The 21464-nt window shown below is 30.2% G+C and overlaps 1 protein-coding gene across 2 annotated transcripts in view; it reads left to right on the top strand.

The window, feature by feature from the left end:
• Positions 1-21464, top strand: part of uif (sushi, von Willebrand factor type A, EGF and pentraxin domain-containing protein uif) — a 207246-nt gene that overhangs the window by 168689 nt on the left and 17093 nt on the right. For both annotated transcript variants that reach the window (XM_014432159.2, XM_014432158.2), the window contains exons 4-34: positions 48-129; positions 8983-9170; positions 9258-9398; positions 10154-10383; positions 10463-10656; positions 10795-10954; positions 11287-11491; positions 12269-12607; positions 12692-12871; positions 12986-13168; positions 13253-13435; positions 13748-13924; positions 14006-14208; positions 14304-14471; positions 14561-14704; positions 14788-14906; positions 14996-15188; positions 15328-15451; positions 15642-15823; positions 15951-16253; positions 16844-17001; positions 17096-17207; positions 17316-17517; positions 17599-17709; positions 17851-18102; positions 18299-18537; positions 18880-19007; positions 19090-19181; positions 19268-19485; positions 19573-19825; positions 20917-21051. In XM_014432159.2, the coding sequence (XP_014287645.1) occupies positions 48-129; positions 8983-9170; positions 9258-9398; positions 10154-10383; positions 10463-10656; positions 10795-10954; positions 11287-11491; positions 12269-12607; positions 12692-12871; positions 12986-13168; positions 13253-13435; positions 13748-13924; positions 14006-14208; positions 14304-14471; positions 14561-14704; positions 14788-14906; positions 14996-15188; positions 15328-15451; positions 15642-15823; positions 15951-16253; positions 16844-17001; positions 17096-17207; positions 17316-17517; positions 17599-17709; positions 17851-18102; positions 18299-18537; positions 18880-19007; positions 19090-19181; positions 19268-19485; positions 19573-19825; positions 20917-21051 (5598 nt within the window). The remainder of the gene's footprint in view (positions 1-47; positions 130-8982; positions 9171-9257; positions 9399-10153; positions 10384-10462; positions 10657-10794; positions 10955-11286; positions 11492-12268; positions 12608-12691; positions 12872-12985; positions 13169-13252; positions 13436-13747; positions 13925-14005; positions 14209-14303; positions 14472-14560; positions 14705-14787; positions 14907-14995; positions 15189-15327; positions 15452-15641; positions 15824-15950; positions 16254-16843; positions 17002-17095; positions 17208-17315; positions 17518-17598; positions 17710-17850; positions 18103-18298; positions 18538-18879; positions 19008-19089; positions 19182-19267; positions 19486-19572; positions 19826-20916; positions 21052-21464) is intronic.

Below are 21464 nucleotides of genomic sequence, written 5' to 3' on the forward strand. Positions count from 1 at the left end.
AAAAATGATAAAAAACTATCAATAATTTCTTTATTCTTTCTTTATAGGTTGGGAACTCAAGGGACTACACTGCTACAAATTCTTCAGCATCAGACATTCCTGGGAGAGCGCAGCACAGCTTTGCAACAGGTCAGTTATTTCCTCCCAAATCCAATTTGAATACAATGAACCCATCCTCAGTCTCAGTTAGGTAAAGAAGTTTGCTAAGAAAAAGACCGAAGAGACAATAGCGGGCGTGATCCTTGAGTCAGCGACTTCGACATTGGGGGGCGGTGACGTGGGCAGGACTTCCTACGCTTCGCTGATAAGGTCGAGCTTTCACAATTTATTTTAGGGTTTAAAGGTCACATCACAGATATCGAAATTTCACAGGGATTATTAAAGATAACTTTGTTCTAAAAATTAAATCAATTTACTCTACTCACTTTTAAATTCATCATTTCCAACTTAGCCTTAGTATCCACAACATTGCCATTTGCCTCTAACTCAAAATATTTACAAATTTTTGAAAAACAAAGAAGTAAACTTGTGTGTTCTATAAAGATTGTAAAAAACTATGAAAATTCCGTACGCTTGCATACGCGCGAATTTAACATAGTTCGACAAATTTATAGTAGCACCTTTAGACATATAAGTTTACTTCTTATAACTTTTAACTGTAAAATAAATGAATATTTTTATTTAAACAGTAGGATAATAATATGACTACACTAAACGAACTAAAGATTGTATTTAGAGCATAACAATGAGATTCAACAGATTACATTAGTATTTCATCTACATAATTGAAGTTTTTTTTTTTATTTGTATAATATATTTTGCAACACTCAAGGGCAACAGATGTTAAGGACGTAAGTACACATTCATACCATATATACATTAATTAAAAATAAAAAAGTAAATATATAATATTAAAAAAAAAAACAATAAAATAATTAAGTACAAACTAACATAGAGATAGATAATTTAGTTAAATAATAGAAACTAATAAAACAGCTGAGTTAAATTATTGTAATAAAGTAAATAAAATCTGATCACAATTACACCTAAATACAATATTTACATTCTGTCCAGGGAACCCCAGGAATCAAGCCCTGCCACCCAAATGTGGGTAATGGCGTAGCAAAATTCCAGGCTCCAATAAATTCAGAACTAAAATAATAAAGGGAAATAATATCTCAACTTTCTGTCGGTTTGTCGTATCAGGCTGTTCGATTTTAATAACCTTCTCGAAACCTGTTGTCAGTTTTTTCCCTAATTTATTTAAATCACATTATTAATTGACTGATTGAACTTGAAAAATATAATTATCGTTGATTCTATTAATTAGTTATTGAAAAAATAAAATCGTTCGATAGTAGTACATTCTTAAAAAGCCTCAATGAAAGGCTGAATCGAGATATGGAGGACACTCATGGTAAACTAGGTCTGGTTTAGGAATCCCGCTCACCTCTTTCTAAGATGGCGGTCCTTCTCTTGAGGTCTTATTTCTCCACAAATATTTCTTCCCTTCCAAAACATTTCTCAATCCTTGCCCCAAGAAAAATATATATAAATAAGCTTATATATTTAAGACGATCGGAAAGTCTTTATTGGAATTCATGAAAATTATTTATTTTAAAAAAGTAAATGGTATAAATTATGAATAATAATAATAATATTCTTTATTTATTCAATGACAAGAGCCTTTAAATAACATAGCAGGTTTTGAAAATAGACTCTGGTGCCTTGAAGAAGCATACAGAACATTAAAAAATAAAAATAATGCAATTATAAAATGTTTAAAATCTAATAAAATAAAATAAAAAATTAGACAATAATTTGTAAAAATAAAGAAGTAAATAATGTTTATTTAAGTACAGCATAATTTGAATAGATATTATAGACATGTAAATGTATTAAATATAATAAGTGTATTTAAAAAAAAGTGAATAAATAAAAAAGAAACATATTAAATAAAACCATAAATCATATGGTAACTTACTCTTAATAAAACAAAAAATAAATAAAACAGATATTAATTTATAAATACATGTCACTTTTAAATGGTAATTAGAAACATCGAATGTGAAAAATAATAAGATAACAAAAAATAAATCCTGGAACAAATCATAATTTATTTTCTAAAAATAATGATTAACACAAGAATCAAACAATGCTTTATATACGTATTTAAAGATTCTAAATTAATATTATAAACGTCGAATAATCATGGAAGAACTATACTAACGTTAAATACTAAAAATATCGTTTCACGAGCGTAAAAACAGAATTGAGTAATATTTAATGTTTTTTTTTATTATTTTTTTTTATTAAATCAATAACAACTATAAATGTAAATAAATAAATAAAAAAGTCATATTTTATGCAAAAAATGTATTTATTATCATACTAGATTAATAACAACAATAATGAAATAGATATGCTTATAATGTTCTATGCTGAAAATAGATAAATACTTCTTATATTTTGGAATAGTTATATTGCAATAAAATGTACTTTGATATTTCCTTTTTTATTTTATGCCGTATTGAATACATATAAAAGCAATATCTCCATACAAAAGAAAATAATTGACTAATTGGTATTTACATTTATGTTATTTTTTGTCAATATTTTAGAAAATTGAGACATTTTTGATTATTTCATATATTTTTTAGTGTTTGCTGTATCTTGAAATATATTAGTGCTAATAAGTAAAAAATACTTGTTTCAGTAAAAATAAATACTTTGGGAATATTCCGGATCACATATAAATTAGACTTTTCTAAAGTCTCCCTACACCACGAACCAGGAATTCATAAATCAATGGATATTTTTTTCGACGAAGAACTATTATCATTCCCTAGGGGAACTCCTTTTAGTTTCGAAAAGGGTTGTTTAATATTCTAAACCATTCCCGAGACCATAAGGAACCTTTTCTGACGAAGTTGAGTCTGAAAAGAAAAAATAAACTAAAGAACAACATAAAACTAAACAAAAAAAAAGAAGTAATTCAGCTCACACTAAAAATCTCTATTCCAACACGAACACAGATTTAATGACACCATAAAAGTACCACCAAGCCACGGAAGTCAAAGATTGTAAAACCTCTTTTGTGTCGAAAGAGAGGATACTGCGGTTAGAAAAATTAAACCATTTTAAATATATATTTGTTTACCTTGCCAGGTAGAGCAGCAATGTGAAATTTAAATTTTGAAATAGCCATTTATAACAGTTGGTTTTGAATTTATTTGTTATTATTTTTATAATAACAATTTGTTGTTTTTTTATTACGATTCATCAACTAAATGTTGATGAAAATTTTTTTTTAATTTAATAAATTTTCGAAAAATTCACAATTTGAGGATCAAAGGAGTCCCATAAGAGTTGGCCATCAAATTTAAAAATATCTATTTAGTCATTAAGTTTGTGGAAATGATATATTATAAAATCACTTCAATAATAAAAAATAACCTGACATACTTTTATCACACTCTGACAGTGTAGCCCAATTTATAAATATTAATGGAATTTGATCCGAGTTCGGACAAATTAAACTCAAATAGTAAATTGGTGTACTATTATTTGAGCCAACGTTGGAGGGCTTCGTAAGGGCTAAAAAGATACAAACACTTAACATCAGTAAAAAATTAAGTGGAAAATTGCAAGGGTATGCAATGAAACATAAAAATTAAAGGTTATAAACAATAAATGAAAACGGTAATAGTAACAGATAAAGAGAAGAAATATTAATATTGTTTATAACCTTTAATTTTTATGTTTCATTGTGTTCCCTTGTAATTTTCCTCTTACTTATTTACTTATGTTAAGTGTTTGTATCCTTTTTAGCCCTGACGAAGTCCTGCAACGTGGGGCGAAACGTTGGCTCAAATAAAAATAGTACATCAATTTATTATTTGAGTTCAATTTGACCGCACCCGGACCAAATCCCATATTGATACACACGGTCAATCAGCAATCTTCCAATTTATAAATATATTATATTTTTCATATTTTAATTAATAAATAAATATTTATGTGTTAATAATTATAATATTGTAAAGCTGAAAGTAGGTTATGTCTATTGAGTCTAGGATAACAAGAATATTAAATTGTTGATACCTAGAATAGACTTTTCGATACAATTTCTTATTTTATGACCATTATCTATTATTTGTTATTAGCATTATAAAAATAATGTTATCTTTATTACTAGAACTATGCAGGTAGTTATCGATAAACTGACAATATTAATATAGACCACATTGGCAAAGCATTTAACCCGATTAATTGGCGAATGACTTCACCACTCCCACATCATATGCACGATAACACCCGCATTTCCTAGAAAAGATTGGGCTTTTGTTCTCTCTTTCATAAAATGCAAGTAATACTTAGATATATTACAAAATTCCTGGTTTTACTTCCTTAGATACAATACAAAATTTCTATAGCTCTGCTATCTAAAATTATGAAACCATTTTATTTTTAAGCTCCATGGAAGACAATGGAAAATGGCTTACGTTTGCATTTAAGGGATTTTATCTTTATTATCTATTTATGTTTTATGCGATAAAACGTTAATGTGAATTTTTAATACTGGGTTAGGGATTAGGTTTAATCCTAAACTAAATCTACCCACCCTAATCTATTCCTAGGTTACGCAAAAAAAAAGTCTGGAGATAGAATCCTTCTGGAATAAAACTAACACGGAACAAGTTTAATATGAACTTAAATGGGAAACAGAAATACCCTTTTTTAGCGTAGGAATAATCAACTTCTAGAGTAGATTAAATTTTAATAAGCCAATTAATTAATAATAATGTAGAAATAATATATAAAACATAATTTAAAATTAAATTGCCATTCTTCCGCACTTCACAACTTCAATCTGTAAAACCAGGGAACATGACTCCAACAGACCAGGGATCGATAACCCTGTATCGCCTGTCACCGGACACTGCACCGCCGAACAGAAAAAGAAGTGGACGCGGGATGATCAGCCGTTAAGACCGACACAAAGATAACGGTAAGGAGCAGAAGTGGGTCGTACGGATGAGAGTTTAATCTATTAGTCGTTACCGAGGCTAAGATACCGTATGAGCACGTACGTCGAGGTAAGGTACCGCTCCAGGGGCTTCGGTTCTCAGGGAACATCCTCGCAAGAAAGAAACTGCTGTGTCGATGGAACAGATCGCCGCAAAGCAAAGCTAATAATAATGGGGTGACGGGTCGTTACGGTGCATGCAGTTCTTAAGCAATTAACTGCTCTTGGGCCAACCTCATGGCTGGTTTACACGTATTAAATTTTTAATTAGATAACTAAACTTCATGTTAGTTTGAAGCGACTAAATACGTGTAAAAAAGTATTAAGTAGCAAGTTGCAAATATAAATTTAGCTTGAAAGTAAACAAGTAGAATTTTGCTTATTTCTCGATTAAATTGAGGGAGGGGAGTTATCACTTTACTCTTTTGGACAGCCACAATTTAATTTAATTTAAACATGTAACTTAAGCGTAGTGAAGCAGTTGGGCTTAAGAGTTCGTGTATTTCTTTTTTTTTTTTTTAATGTCGAAGAGGTATGAAGATACTACAGTTAAGTTTGCGGAAGAATATTTAAAGAAGGAATGTTTGTGGAATATGCGAAGAACAAATCACAGAAACAAACAAGCCAAAGAACGAGTGCGTGTCGTTATGGCGATCAATAATTTTGGTGCGAAGTAAGTCGAATCAAAAATCTAAGGTATTGCATCAATCATTAAATATACGACTTCCTTGCGTTGTTGATCGTCCATCTTGAGTGAACTAAAGAGCTTGACTATTTAAATACTTAAGTACACTAACTAAAAATTTATTCGTTTAAAATTTAGTTAACTTAATACTTGTAAATCATGGAGGAGTGCACCACAAAGAGTCGGCAGAGAGGAAAGACAGGGGAAGGTTAAGAGGTTATTGTAAACAAAATTGCTTCTAAAAGCATTTAGAGTTCCTAATTTTTTTGCTCAAAAATTTTAATAGAAAGAGCAAATTTCAGGAAATATTCCCTAGGCCTCCCATAAGATTTTACCTCCCTCCCCCCTCAAAAAGTTGGTACATGAAATGCAACAGACATATCCTAGCAGATTCGATAAGGATACTGTTAATAATACTATATTCATCTAATAATATCTTTAAAATAACATCTTTATCCATAATAATAAAAATGAAAGTTATAAATAAATGGAAGATCCGTATTGTTATCAGTATTGAGATAAGGAGTAACAGGTAGGTCATAGCACTCTACTTAACCAATTTCTGTATTAAATAATAATAAAATAAATAAATAACCTACAAAATAATAGTATACACAATACTAAGAGTCATACATTCTTCAACTAGTGGTAAAATCTAAAACACTTAAAACTTCATATATCTATAATATATTCACTTAATTACGTTTTGGACTAATAATTGTCCATTTTCAAAACCCAATTCCTAAAATCATACATTAAACATTGTAAATAATCTTTTTAAAAAAATATGTAAATCCTTTAGCGAAATAACAACATTTTTAAAAAAAAAAGTATCCTGCTTCACTATAACTAAAAACACTTATACTACATATTAAAACTGACATTCATTCTATGAAAACTTAATTTTATCACATTTAAATTAACATTGCTAAAATTTTGGTAACACTTTACAATATACTTGAGAGAAAGCAATATAAAGCAAAATAATGATTGTTGACCATGCTTACTGTATTATTTTAGAAATTGGGTTTAAAAATTAATAAGAATTAATCCGAAATGTCACCCGATGCTTAAATAAAAGATATATGAAGTTTTAGGGGTTTGTGATTATCACAGAAGCTGCTATATAGGTAAATAAATAAATTAATGCTGCATACCTCCTTTTTATGTTCATTAAATTCCAAAACTACAAGGTCAGACATAACTTAGTACTTCAATCAATATCTTGGTATACCCTGCCGATATTCTGCTTTCGGCATATCATTTTCAGGTCACAATACAACAATGTATTTTATTTTTGAAAGCCGCAGGGCATTGTTTTCTTTTGAATGTGACCAGCTAAAGTTCTCATCCATAGAGAACTAACAGCAGGAATTGTAGTCATATTGTAAATTCTTACACTTAAGTCTTCAGCTGCAACTGGTCACCCAAGTACCAGAATAATTTTGCGACATAAAATCTGAGTTTACATTTCCTCTTGACTTTAATTTCTTTTTTGGTGGAGGAGATGTTCAGAGAGGTGCGGTCAACAAAAAAACTCAAAACAACAACTATTTATTTGTGCCAACGTTTTATCCTGAATTTCAGATCTTCATCAGGGCTTTAAAACATAAAGAGATAACAACCATTATTCAGAGAAATATAAAAATAAAAAGAAATTATAAATTAACAAATTTGGAAGTTTACATAACAATGAATTGAAAATAAAAAATAATTGATTAATATAAATAGTTTATTAATCAACTATTTTTTTTTTATTTTCAATGCTTTGTTATATATATTTCCAAATTTGTTATTTTACGAAATATTTTTCTATTTTTTTATGTTTCTCTGAATGATGGTTGTTATCTCCATTGTTTTATAGCCCTGGTGAAGACCTGAAATTCAGGTCAAAACGTCGACACGAATAAATAATTTTTGATTATTTATGTTTTTTTGCTGACCACACCCTCCCCCGACCATCTTCTCCACTTATTAATCTATGGTCAACTATCTACACCTCATAATTTCTTTTAGATATTGTAAAACACAGGTACTTATTATTTCCTACTTTTATCTATATCCCCTTAATCAAAGTTTCTGCTACCAACCTTATTTTTCTAATTATTCATTATTTAGAGACATAATGCTTCATCAACATCTGGAATTTTGTTCTATTAATTTAATAACAACTTCTGCACCTTCACCCATCAATACTAAAGCACTGGGATTATAATAATGAGTATGTTCAAAAAATGTAAACTTTATAGAATATTATCTTGTTTGTGAATATAAGGAACCATTGTTTAAACTATTAAAAGCCAATGAAATATGAGAAAAAAATACTTTCTCAATTTCACTCCTATACAATTGTATTCTGTGAGTTACATAACTTCTCAAAATCTCAGACAAAAATCTTAATTTAGATATTTTTCTTTAGTGTTGACTCTCAGGGCCGTCTTTAACCTCAGGTACTGTTGAAAATGGGAACTTCTAAATCAGAAAATTTATTTTCTGAACTACTTTACTTCTTCAAAATCTATTTGTCTGATACTTTTTTTTCATAAATATTTGGATTGTTATTGATATTACAACTGCTCAATCTTCCTGATAGCCAAAGTACTTTTCAGTTCAATCTAGATTCATTTAGACTATAGGAAGATGGTCTGAGTGGCACTTAAGAAAGCTGCAAAATTAGTTATTAGTTTTATTTATTTTAAACTAATAGATAGTTTTCTACAATTTTGTCTACAACCCAGAGCATCTTTGTACGATCTATTACATACAGTCAACAATTAATCTTCCAATAGACTTGTTTTAATTTATAGATCACTTGAGTTAGGGAGCCCTATGGATTCTGGGTTCTGAGCGAAGGTCAAGAAGACCATAGAGTTGAGATGGCACTATTGACACTTTAAAATATATTTTTTAATGAGGTGTAGATTGTTGACCGTGGATTACTGATTGGAGAAGATGGTCAGGGGAGGGGGGTGCCGTCAGCAAAGATAAACATAAATAAACAAAAATATATTTATGTTTTTCTTTGCTAACCGCACCCCCCCGACCATCTTCTCCAATCAATAAAATATGTTTTTGTTCAAAAATAAATGTTTGTTCATAGTCTTGTATTTCATTGAAAATCTTTATTTTCTCACTGTTATGATCACACCAAATACACAAAAACCTACATGCTTATACTTATTGTAAATTATAGATACAGCAACAATTATATATACAGATATACAGATAATTATAGATACAGGAATTGATTGTTATTTTTTGGTTGCAGGTATGGAAGTGACCTAGTCTTGGTTGAATCTTATGGAGAAAACAACTTCACAGCCTCATTAGCCCTGCGACAGCTAAGTCTCCTAGACAGAAGGGCCCAGCACTACTGGTTAGGCCTCGCCTCCTTGGATGACCTTAGGACCAACACGTTAGAGTCTGCAGCAGGTCTTCTTGTTTCACAGTATGCAGGTAACTACCATGTTTACCAATCATCACTGAAATAAACTTATTATTTAATTTTTTTAATCACTCATTTTATCCATTTTGTTTCTACAGGGTTTTGGTCCATGGATCAACCTGACTCAAGCTATGGCGAGTGTGTTGACGTAACGGTCACAGATGAACAACAGTCATGGGAGTTACAGACATGTGAAACTCTTCTTCCTTTCCTTTGTCGAGCAAACGCCTGTCCCTCTGGTATATTGATGTTTTTTAATGTTGCTATACTATCAAAAAAAACTTTCTTTTTTTTCTAAACCCTTCATCATTCTCAGTACATTTGTATTAATATTTTTCACATAGAAAAAAGAAAAATACTAAAAACATAAAAAAAATTCTCAACCCATTCAAAATAAAAATTAAGAAATTAAAATTTATATACTCTTCCATGGTGAATTGGTTACATATACCAATGAATCAATGTTAGTAGGATTGCACTGCTAAGCATTGTGGCAACAATTTATTGGGAAAGGAATGCCAAAATTTATAATTTCCTGACAATGTTGATCAGATTTTCCAATTTCCCATAAATATATCCTTTTTATGAATATTTATAGACCACTGACTTTTTAAAATAATATTTAGGAGTAATTTTGAGTTTATTAATCTTTTTTAAGAATGTTTTACCAAAATTTTCGCAGTTTAAACCAGATTTTCAAATATAAAATTTCTCGGCTTTTCAAGTCATTGAGGGAAGATGACACCACCATCCCTACCTCTTTGTAGTAATATCCCTGAACCACAGTGTGCTGCACACAAAACACTGTATATTTTGTATTTTGCATAAGCAAAAACTTTGCTAGCATGATTTATATATCAACTTAATTTTGCCATCTTAGCCAACTTAGCATGATTACAAATTGTGACTTGTGTATCCAACTCCCTACATTTGTATCTTTGGTATAGTTTTCTTTTCCACATGATGTCCAATAAAGAAACTTTACTTGTTTTAGGATCCTTTCATTGTTCAAATGGACAGTGCGTGAATGGAGCATTCAAATGTGACAAGCAAAATGACTGCGGTGATTGGTCTGATGAAATTGACTGCCCTTCAAATTGCAACTACTATATGGCTAGTAGTGGTGATGTTGTTGAAAGTCCCAACTATCCGCAGAAATATGAAGCCCTGATGAACTGTAAATGGACTCTAGAAGGTCCTCATGGACACAATATTTTACTACAGGTAACATTATTGGTCAAAGAACTTTTCCACTGAAATATATTTGTATCTGTACTTTATAATCAACACATATTTATTTCAGTTTCAAGAATTTGATACTGAAAAGTCATTTGATACTGTGCAAATCCTTGTGGGAGGAAGAACAGAAGAGAAGTCAGTAAATTTGGCAACTCTTTCAGGAAAACCAGAAATCGCAAATACATCATTTGTATCTGCTTCAAATTTTATGATAATCAAATTCAGCACTGACGCTTCAGTTGAAAAAAAAGGCTTTAGGTAAATTTCAATTTAAGTCAATATCAATTTGCGGAAAATATTACAGTTAGTTACAGTTGTTGTTTTTTTTTATCATAAATTTAATGCTTACTAATTAACAATGGTTGTTGAATTAATATCATTTTATTTTTAAATCAGAGCTTCTTGGAAAACTGAACCACAGCTTTGTGGTGGAAATTTAAGGGCTACAACCCAACCACAAACCATTACCTCACCTGGCTATCCAAAGAAGTATCCTGGTGGTCTTGAGTGTCTCTACATTGTTACTGCACAGCCAGGGAGAATTATAACTTTAGAAGTGAGTGAATCCTAGGATTAAAATAAGATTATTAAAACTTAATTTTAATAAATTTATTTAAGCAATTGATTTAATAATATTTTCCTAAGACACATTTTGAAAAATACGTAAAAAATAAATAAATAAAATATAAAAACTTTCATAGAAAAAATACATCAATTATTAATTTAATAATTTTTGTTGTGAAATCTCTCAGCTTTTAAGTCTGCAGATTAAGCTACTGTTCTATGTATTCTTCAAGGAATATATTCTATTGATTATTTTCCCGATTGTCCCTTATGAACATTTACATTTCTGATCATTTATTTTTTAAATATAATGTCATTTTACAGATTGAAGATTTAGATCTTGAATTAGGAAGAGATTATATCTTAATTCGCGATGGTGATACACCAAAAAGCCGTCCTGTTGGCAGGCTCACTGGGCAGAGAGAATCAAACCCAAGGCTGGTTATGTCTACTGGAAACCAACTATACCTCTACTTCAAAACAAGTCTTGGTGATTCAAGAAAAGGCTTCAAAATCAGATATTCTCAAGGTGCCATGTTATTTTTTTATTATTATCATATTCTAATTATTAAATATACCACATTTATTAAAAAATAAATTATTCTTGTGGCTTTTAGATTTGTGAACATATTTAATAACTTTCATTCATTTTATCATATAGATAAAATTCAAACTTTTGAAAATTTCCAATTAAGTCTTTCGATTGAATAATAATTTTTATTGGTGTAAATCAAATAATAAATTTTTCTAACAACTGTTACTTATAAATTCAATTTAACATGTCTTTGTTGGTAAATCTGATCATTCCTGGCCATGACTATAATGTTGATCAAGTTTAATCTTTAATCAGTTTTTAATCTTAACCAAGATTTAGATACTATGATTTAGTCAAAGTTCTTCTCCAAATAGAAACTGATAGACTTTAAAATATTATGATTACAAATTGGTGACCGTTTGAGTTAAAATAAAAACTTTCATTCTTTTTACTTTTATCTAACTATGTATGAAATATATAGTAAGAGAAAGTACTGTGTTCATGTAACATTTTGAATTCAACTTTTCCATGGAAATACACGTTTTGAGGTTCACTAAGTAAAAATATTCAATAGCTTAAAATTGGTCTTGGGCCAGGTATCATTTAAATATAAATTAATTAATAATAATTAAGTCATTCATTTAATTCAGAGATAAATACTTTTATATTTGTCCAAGTCATTATTTGTTAGTAAATTATTTCCAATTAGAATGATTTTATTGTTTTTAGTAATATGTGTTTTATAATAAAATATGTTTTTTGTTTTTTTAGGTTGCCGTGCCACCATCGTTGCAAGCAATGGAACATTGACATCTCCAGCCTTTGGTTTGTCGAACTACCCTAGTAATCAAGATTGCCTTTTAAGACTTCGCAGTCCATCAAGAGCTCCGATTTCCTTACGCTTTGATTCCATGCTTGTTCATCCTTCTGACAGTGTTCAAATTTTTGACGGCGTCACAACATCTGGTCTCAGACTTCACCCAGGAAATGGATTTTCTGGAAACTCAGTCCCTCGCATAACATTAACAGCTTCAAGTGGTGATATGCTCGTAAGGTTTACTACTGATGCACTTCACAATTCCAAAGGATGGCATGCTACATTTTCAGCAGGTTTATATTGTCACTTATATTCAAAATAAAACTTAAATGCTTCTGTTTATTGTGTTTTTTAACATATTTAAAAATATTTTTAAGATTGTCCCGTTCTGAGACCTGGAGAAGGTGCTTTAGCTTCAAGTAGAGAAACTGCATTTGGAACAGTAGTCACATTCACATGTCCCATTGGCCAAGAGTTTGCCACTGGTAAAGCAAAGATCACAACAGAATGTTTGCCTGGTGGTAACTGGTCTGTGTCATATATACCAAGATGCCAAGGTAAAATAAATATCACAACTAGCTTTCATTTTGAAATTTAAAACAGAAATGAAATAAATTTGTTTAAATAAAGTTTTCAATCATTATTAACTCTTAAAAATATCTCATTTACAGAGGTATATTGTGGGCCAGTACCTCAAATAGATAATGGTTTTTCGATTGGATCAACTAATGTTACCTTCAAAGGTGAAGCAATGTATCAGTGTTATGCAGGCTTTGCATTTTTATCTGGAAGACCAATTGAAAAGGTTTCATGCCTAGCAGATGGCCGTTGGGAAAGGTTACCAGCTTGTTTAGGTAATATTTCATCTATATTATCTATACATACACTCTTAACATAATAATTTTACATATTAATGTGTGATTTTATGTAAATTCTAGCATCACAATGTCCACCTTTACCAGAAACATCTCATGCCAATGCTACAATCTTAAATGGAGGTGGCAGAAGTTATGGTACTATTGTCAGATTTGAATGCGAACCAGGTTATACAAGGAATGGTCATCCAGTGATTTTATGTATGAGTAATGGAACATGGTCAAGTGATGTTCCTGTTTGTTCAAGTAAATATTCCTGAAATTTCTATTGCTTAATAAATATGAATAAATTGTTTACTGAAAGAATGTCTACATCTTTGGTAGATCTTGGTAGAAAAAAAAAAGATATGGGCCGAGAGACACTGGAAGTGGTATAGAGTTACACATTATTATCCATTTTCCAACTCTATACAGTAATGATAGCAATTCAAAAAGCCTTGTTTCTTTGAAAAGAGTTTTGAACCAAATTTTGATAGTTGTTTTTTGTACAAATTCATACTTGAATTATGATATTTTTAATTAACTTAATTTTAATTTTTTTTTTACTAATATTTTCAGGATCACAATGTCCCATAATACCTGAAATAGCCAATGGTTTTGTGCTTGATACAACCAGAAGTTATTTTTATGGAGATGAGGGAAGAATACAGTGTCACCGAGGTTTTAAACTTATTGGTTCAAGTGTCATTCGATGTGGTCCAAATCAAGAATTCCTTAATCTTCCCAGATGTGAAGGTAATTTTATAAAGTTAAAATTATATTTCTAGTTCACTCATTGCTCACATTACTAAATAATTTTTATTTACTTACCCATAGATATCAACGAATGTGCTAGTAGTCAGTGTGATCAAGCTTCGACAGAATGTGTAAATACTGCTGGTAGTTTCCATTGTAAGTGTCGTGCTGGTTTTATCGGGAGCATGGAATGTCGACCAGTTGGAGACCTTGGTTTTACAACGGGAGGTATTCCTGATGAGGCTATAACAGTGTCTGGTTTAGAAGCTGGATACACTAAAGATGTTAGCAACATTAATATCATATTTTTATTTTACATAAAATTTTTTATCCTACATCAGTATCAGATTTTTATTTTAAATACACTAATGAATTTTAGATGGTGAGACTCAATAGTAGACTAGGATGGTGTGGCAGCAATTTAGAACCAGGCGGCAATTGGGTACTTGTTGATTTACGGGCACCAACTGTTATTCGAGGATTTAGAACACAAAGCACTCCTAGACCTGATGGTTCTATTGCTTTCACTTCTGCTATTAGAATACAAGTAAACCATTTATGATTTTGTTTCTGTTTTATTTTTAAATTGTTTAACATTACAATTTATTTATTAAACAATTAATTAATTTATTCTAGTATACAAACAACCTAACTGATGTGATGAAAGATTATACCAATCCTGATGGAACACCTGTAGAATTCCGGATTTTAAGTCCAAGCTTATCTGTTTTGAATCTTCCAGTTCCTATTGAAGCGCAGTATATTAAATTTAAAATTCAGGTATGCAAAATAAAATTCACTTTTCTTAACAAATGTATTTTGTACAACCACTTTAAAAATCTAATTCTTAATTTCTTTTTAAGGATTATGTTGTTGCTCCTTGTATGCGTTTAGAAGTCATGGGATGTACACGACTTGAATGTACTGATATCAATGAGTGTTCAGAAAACAATGGAGGTTGTGATCAAAAATGTATTAACAGGTATAGATTAATTTCTATAGTATTTTTTTTTTTTTTAAATGAAATAAAATGTTATCAAATTATTAAATGTAATTATTTGTGTTTAACAGCCCAGGAAATTATTCTTGTGTATGCAATGTGGGCTACGAGTTATATATGAAAAATGGTACTGCAGGATTCACTATTGACTCATCGGAAACAGGAGAAAGAGACGGTGATATTTTCCAAAGAAATAAAACTTGCGTTCCTGTTATGTGCCCTGCTTTAGAACCACCAGAAAATGGAATGATTTTATCGACTAAAGTAAGAAATTAATCCTACTTGTTGAACCCTTTGAATTCATGACTAGATTCAAGTTCCAAGTTGATGTAATATCTATCATTCTTGGATATGGCCAAAAACTAATAGTAACCAAATTATAACAGAATTTAATATCTTTCAGGAGAAATATCACTTCATGGATCTTGTCAGTTTTCAATGTAAATTTGGATATGTCATGGTAGGATCTGCATCTCTGCTATGTACTTCTGGAGGAGCTTGGAATGGAACTGTACCAGAATGCCAACGTAAGTTTTAAATTTTTAGGTAACCTATATATTATTTGTCACTATGGTAGCATAGACCCTCTTAAACTTATGTTTTAGCTAATTATGTCATATACTCTTATAATACATCATTATAGCTATTATATTATTCAATTTGAATAATTTTGACATTTTCATAAATATTTTATTTATACTTCTGAAACCTTTGCAGATGCTCAGTGTGTATCATTAGGAGATAACAAAAATGAAGGATTGGAAATTGTAAGGTTGAATAAAGAATCAAAGTTAGTACCATTCCAGCAAAATGTTACTATCCAATGTAACAGCCCTGGAAGGCAATTGAGAAGGACAGCAACATCATCTTTTAGACAGTGTGTCTATGATCCTAAAATGGTAAGTGAATAATTATATCATGATATTTTATCATCTAATTAATTGAAAATACTTCTCAGAGCAGTTTTACAAATTGTGTTCAACCATTTATTTCAATTTTAGTTTTTATTTATATGATTTTTTATAGGGAGTACCAGATTATTGGCTTTCTGGTGCACTTCCTGGATGTCCTCGAGTAGACTGTGGAAAGCCTGTGCCTACTCCAGGAGCTGAGTATGGTAATTACCTAGACACCAGATATCAATCGTCCTTCTTCTTTGGCTGTCAAGACACCTTTAAATTGGCTGGACAAACAGATAGGCATGATAATGTTGTCCGTTGTCAAAGTAATGGTATTTGGGACTTTGGAGATCTGCGATGCGAGGGTCCAGTTTGTCAAGATCCTGGCAGACCAATCGATGGTTACCAGGTTGCAACAAGCTATGAACAGGTTAATTTTTATTTTATTATTGTATGTATTTTTTTGACATATTAACTTTCCTACCACAGCCAAATTTCAATCACTTATTTATTTATGTACAAATACCCCACCAACCTGCAAAGCCCCCAATGAAAGGTAGTCATGTACAATAATACATACAAATATATAATAAACAAAACAAAGTTTACTACTAAATAAAGACAAAATATAATTATCTAAAAAACATTACAAATATATAATAAAAAACGTCTACCCTGTTTATAGGTTAGTATAACTTATTTACTGTTTGTATCTTTTCATTTTGAATTTCGAATTATGAATTATGTCTAGTCTGTATAATTTTGATTTCCATGGAGTAGTGATTGTTTTTTAAATATAAATTCATGTCATTCCAGTCAGCAATCCCCAAACATGAGACGATCTGACCGCTACCAATTATGAAATAAGAAAAATCTTATAGAGCTCCTATATAGATTTTATTATTTTTTTCTGGTTTCTCTTGAGTCAAAATAAATTAAGTTCTTCTGTAGATAATTTTTGGCATATAAATTTTGATTGTATGTGTGGACTTATTCTTTTAATGCCTTTTTTAATTTAAGGGTTCTGAAGTTCAATTTGGCTGCACCAGACCAGGTTATATTTTAATTAATCCTCGCCCTATTGCATGCATAAGAGAACCTGAATGCACAGTTGTGAAGCCTCTTGGTTTAACTTCTGGAAAAATTCCTGATTCAGCCATCAATTCAACCTCTGAAAGGTATCCTATTATTTAAGAAAAATAAATTAAGAAATTTTAATTCTTACGTATTTACTTATTAACCAATAAAAATAAATTATAAATTGGATTACAGACCAAACTATGAAGCAAGGAATATTCGTTTGAACTCAGTAACTGGTTGGTGTGGAAAACAAGAAACTTTTACATATGTCAGCGTCGATTTAGGACAAATTTACCGAGTCAAGGTTATAATAACCCATTTATTATAAATTTTCTTTTCTAAAAATACTACAACTCTCAATATAAATTATTTTTAATTTCAAAAATTTTACATTTATTTATATTGATTTTAGGCTATTCTAGTGAAAGGAGTAGTAACAAATGATATTGTTGGACGTCCAACTGAAATCAGGTTCTTTTACAAACAAGCTGAAAATGATAACTATGTTGTCTATTTCCCGAATTTCAACCTCACAATGCGTGATCCAGGAAACTATGGTGAACTCGCAATGATTACTCTACCAAAATATGTTTCTGCCAGATTTGTCATTTTAGGTATAAATCGAAAGTCGATGATCTAGTTTTATAAAATCTATAGCTTTATAATTGTTTAAACTTTTTCTAACTTTTTCCTAGGTATTGTAAGTTATATGGACAATGCTTGTTTGAAATTCGAACTCATGGGTTGTGAAGAACCAAAAAGAGCTCCTTTGCTTGGATTTGATTATGGCTATTCTCCATGTGTTGGTGAGCTAATTTTAGTTTTAAAATAAACGATATTTCTTAGGATCAGTTCCTTAGTGAAAATATCTACTAAGTTGTTATTATTATGAAATTCAATAGTATTTTAAATAATTATGTAACATTAATTTACTATACTTTTTGTAGACAATGAACCACCAGTGTTCCAAAACTGCCCTCCACATCCAATTATCGTGAGGAGAGGTCCACATGGTATCGAACCTGTTAATATAACTGAGCCTGTTGCTGTGGATAATAGTGGTTCTATCGCCAGGTTAGAAGTCAAACCTCATGGCTTTAAGACTCCTGTAACAACATTTCAAGACCTGGCTGTGAAGTATGTTGCTTATGACTTTGACGGGAATGTAGCCATTTGTGAAATTAACATCACCGTTACAGGTAATAAGTTCATTAATTTACATGGCCAGGTGATTAGTATATATATTATGTCCTTTATATATTAACAGCCAAACTTTAGAAATCTGAAAAATTTAAGATATTTGAAATGTACGAATCTCATAAACATAAGGGTATATAAATGCAATAATATATGTTTCTAAGAATATTTTTATAATTATCATTCTTTTGTGTACAGATGAAACACCTCCTCTTTTAAGCTGCCCTCAAAGCTATGTTATTGAACTGGTTGACAGACAAGACAGCTATGTTGTAAACTTCAATGAAACTAGAAAGAGAGTTAATGCCTCAGATGCATCTGGGGAGGTTTCTGTGGTATTTGTTCCTGATAAAGCCACAATTCCTATTGGATCTTTTGAAAACGTTACAGTAATTGCAACTGACAAGTATGGAAACAAAGCTATGTGTCATTTCCAGGTAATCAACATTAACAATCCATTAATTTAACTATATTTTATCTCATTTGGATGAATCGGAAAGTAAAATAAAACTAATTATAGGGCATAGTGCAAGTTTTTAAATTAAAGTAAAATTATGATCAGTACTCTTTTTTTTCTAAATATAATTTTATATGTGTAAATTATTTTCCTTAAAATGAATACTTATGATGAGTTACTCATTTATGAATAATTCAAAACTATTTTAATTTAAAAATTACTCATTTACTAAACCTGGATAGTATTACCTATCTATTAATTAAATAATTATTTTATATTACTATTTGATCATAAACAATTCTAATAAATAATTTTATCACAGGTTGCTGTACAAGCAACATCATGTGTAGATTGGGAGTTGAAGCCACCTGCAAATGGAGCTTTGAATTGCATTCCAGGAGAGCGTGAAGCTGGATTGCAATGCATTGCAACATGTAATAAAGGATTTAGGTAAACAAAATATTTATATTTTAAGTACATGAAATAAATCTTAGAAAATTATATCTCTAAACATTATTTTTGTAATAATTAGATTTACCGATGGTGAACCTGTGAAAACATACAGCTGCTCTAACAAAAGCCCATGGACTCCTAGCTCTGTTGTACCCGATTGTGTTTCTGAAGGTGAAAATAAATTATTGCAAATGATAATATAATAGAATATGTTGATACTAATTCAGATTTTAATTTGTTATATTTAATTTTTCTAGATACACAACAGGCCGACTACAATGTCATTGCAACAATGACATATAGAGCAAACGGAGCTGTCACTTCTGCCTGCTTGCCGCAGTATACTGATTTGATGTCTCAGTACTATGGTCAAATTAACACTATTCTTAGCCAACGGTGTTCTGCTGTCAATGTCAATATGAATGTTTCCTTTATCACAGCAACACCTTCTTTACTTGATGACAATGTAGTCAAGGTATATTAGAATTAAAAATATATACATATATTAGTAATAGTATCTTTAATAATTAAATCATTTATTAATATTTTATTTCTCTATCAGGTTGATTTCACCTTAGTCATTATTCCTGCAGTAAAACAACCCCAACTATATGACCTTTGTGGCTCAACTTTGAATCTTATTTTTGATCTGTCAGTTCCTTACGCAAGTGCAGTTATTGAACCACTTTTGAATATATCAGCAATTGGCAACCAATGTCCTCCACTGAAAGCTTTGTCATCAACTATTTCGAGAGGCTTCACTTGTAATGTAGGAGAAGTCCTTAATATGGATCCTAACCAAGTTCCTAGATGCTGTGAGTATTAAATTGATTTTAAGAAGTCAAATATTCTATCCTGATTATTATTATCCTCTTTTAATAATAAATTGAAACACTTTCTTTAATAAAAAAATGAATAAAGACGTTTCTCTATATTCAATGAGAGGCCTAAGGCCTGCTAGAACACTAATTGATTATTGATTATTCCTCTCAACTATAATTTTGAAATTGTTAACCAGTATAATACTTTTTTTAACTAATTACTTATATTAGTTATCCTCATGATTTTGAGGAGGCCCTGTTCTAAAAATTACATATTTGCAAAAATTATCAGTTTCTTTTAATCTAACCATTGATCTAGAATTCTTAATCAATAAAATACTCCCTAATCATCTTATATGATGTAAAATATATATAAGACATAAAATAACTATTTTACTGTGAAAAAATATGAGCTCAATAGATATCATTCTGTAAATATTAAATTTCTTGGGCCCGAGTTGGAGTTGTGGCAGGTACTGGTTTAGTCTTAAAATTATGGAGACACTCCTGGGACACACCCAGACTTTGCTAAGTGGTTACCTCTTAATTGGGGAAAAACCTGTCAATTCAGTGTAATACCGACCAAATCACCTTCTTGCAAATCATTCGTCTAAAATTAGAACTTAATACAAAGTACTGAACCCAAGACCCTTCATAAATTGTAGAGGTAACAAATGATCCGTTTCTTTCTTTTTTTTTCTAAAGAAAGGATCACACCAGCTTGGGAAAAGAAATCAGAAAGCATTTGGATAGACATAGTACAAAATATTCCTAAAAAGTTGTTGGAAGTCTATAAAAAAATGTTGTGAATGTTTTCATTATTAAGAAATTCCCACTTTAAAAGGTAAAAAAAAATACTGCAAGTATTCCTTTTCTCATTTGTTTTTCTTCTGTTTCCATCTGTTGTATACACTGTAATTTTACTTAGGTATTATTAAATTTTCTCAAACCTTACATACCATTTTATAAAGAATAATATGCTTTGTTAAATAAATTTTGAAATAAAACCTTTCAAAAATTATAAGAGTTTTTGTCTAGAGTTTATATTCTTTCACAGAATTTCATTTATAAAAAAAAAATTTCAGTACATTGTCCTGCTGGAACCTATGCTGCTGTGAAGCAGAAAACATGCACACCATGTCCAAAAGGCTTTTATCAAGACAGGGACAGGCAGGGAGCATGCCTAAGATGTCCTTTGGGAACATATACAAGAGAAGAAGGTAAACATATTTTACATATTTATTTATAAAATTTAGGAAAAAAAAAATCTGCTGACCCCAATTATCAAAATAGCCTCATAGATAATTGTCAAAATTGCTACATTCTTGAAATTTAGGAAATTATCATGTTAATTCGAATTGTATGGTGTATTTATTTCTAGCGTTTTTAAATTTGTAAAAAATAGATTAATTAACTTATCATAAAAAATATATGCAAAACCATATTTTTTACTGTTTTCTAATTTCTTTCTGTATTAATTAAAATAATAACTACATTGTTAGCACCTCATTTTTTTTTTCTAATATCAATAAAAAAATGTCTACCATCCTAGAACAATCCTTTATTCCATTGTTTATTACATTGTTAAACAGTCTTTCATGACGTTTTGGACCATTCTCCCATTCACTGAAGA

Source organism: Halyomorpha halys, unplaced genomic scaffold (genome assembly GCF_000696795.3).
Source record: "Halyomorpha halys isolate HHAL.00 unplaced genomic scaffold, Hhal_1.1 Scaffold1034.1, whole genome shotgun sequence".
Taxonomy (NCBI): Eukaryota; Metazoa; Arthropoda; class Insecta; order Hemiptera; family Pentatomidae; genus Halyomorpha; species Halyomorpha halys.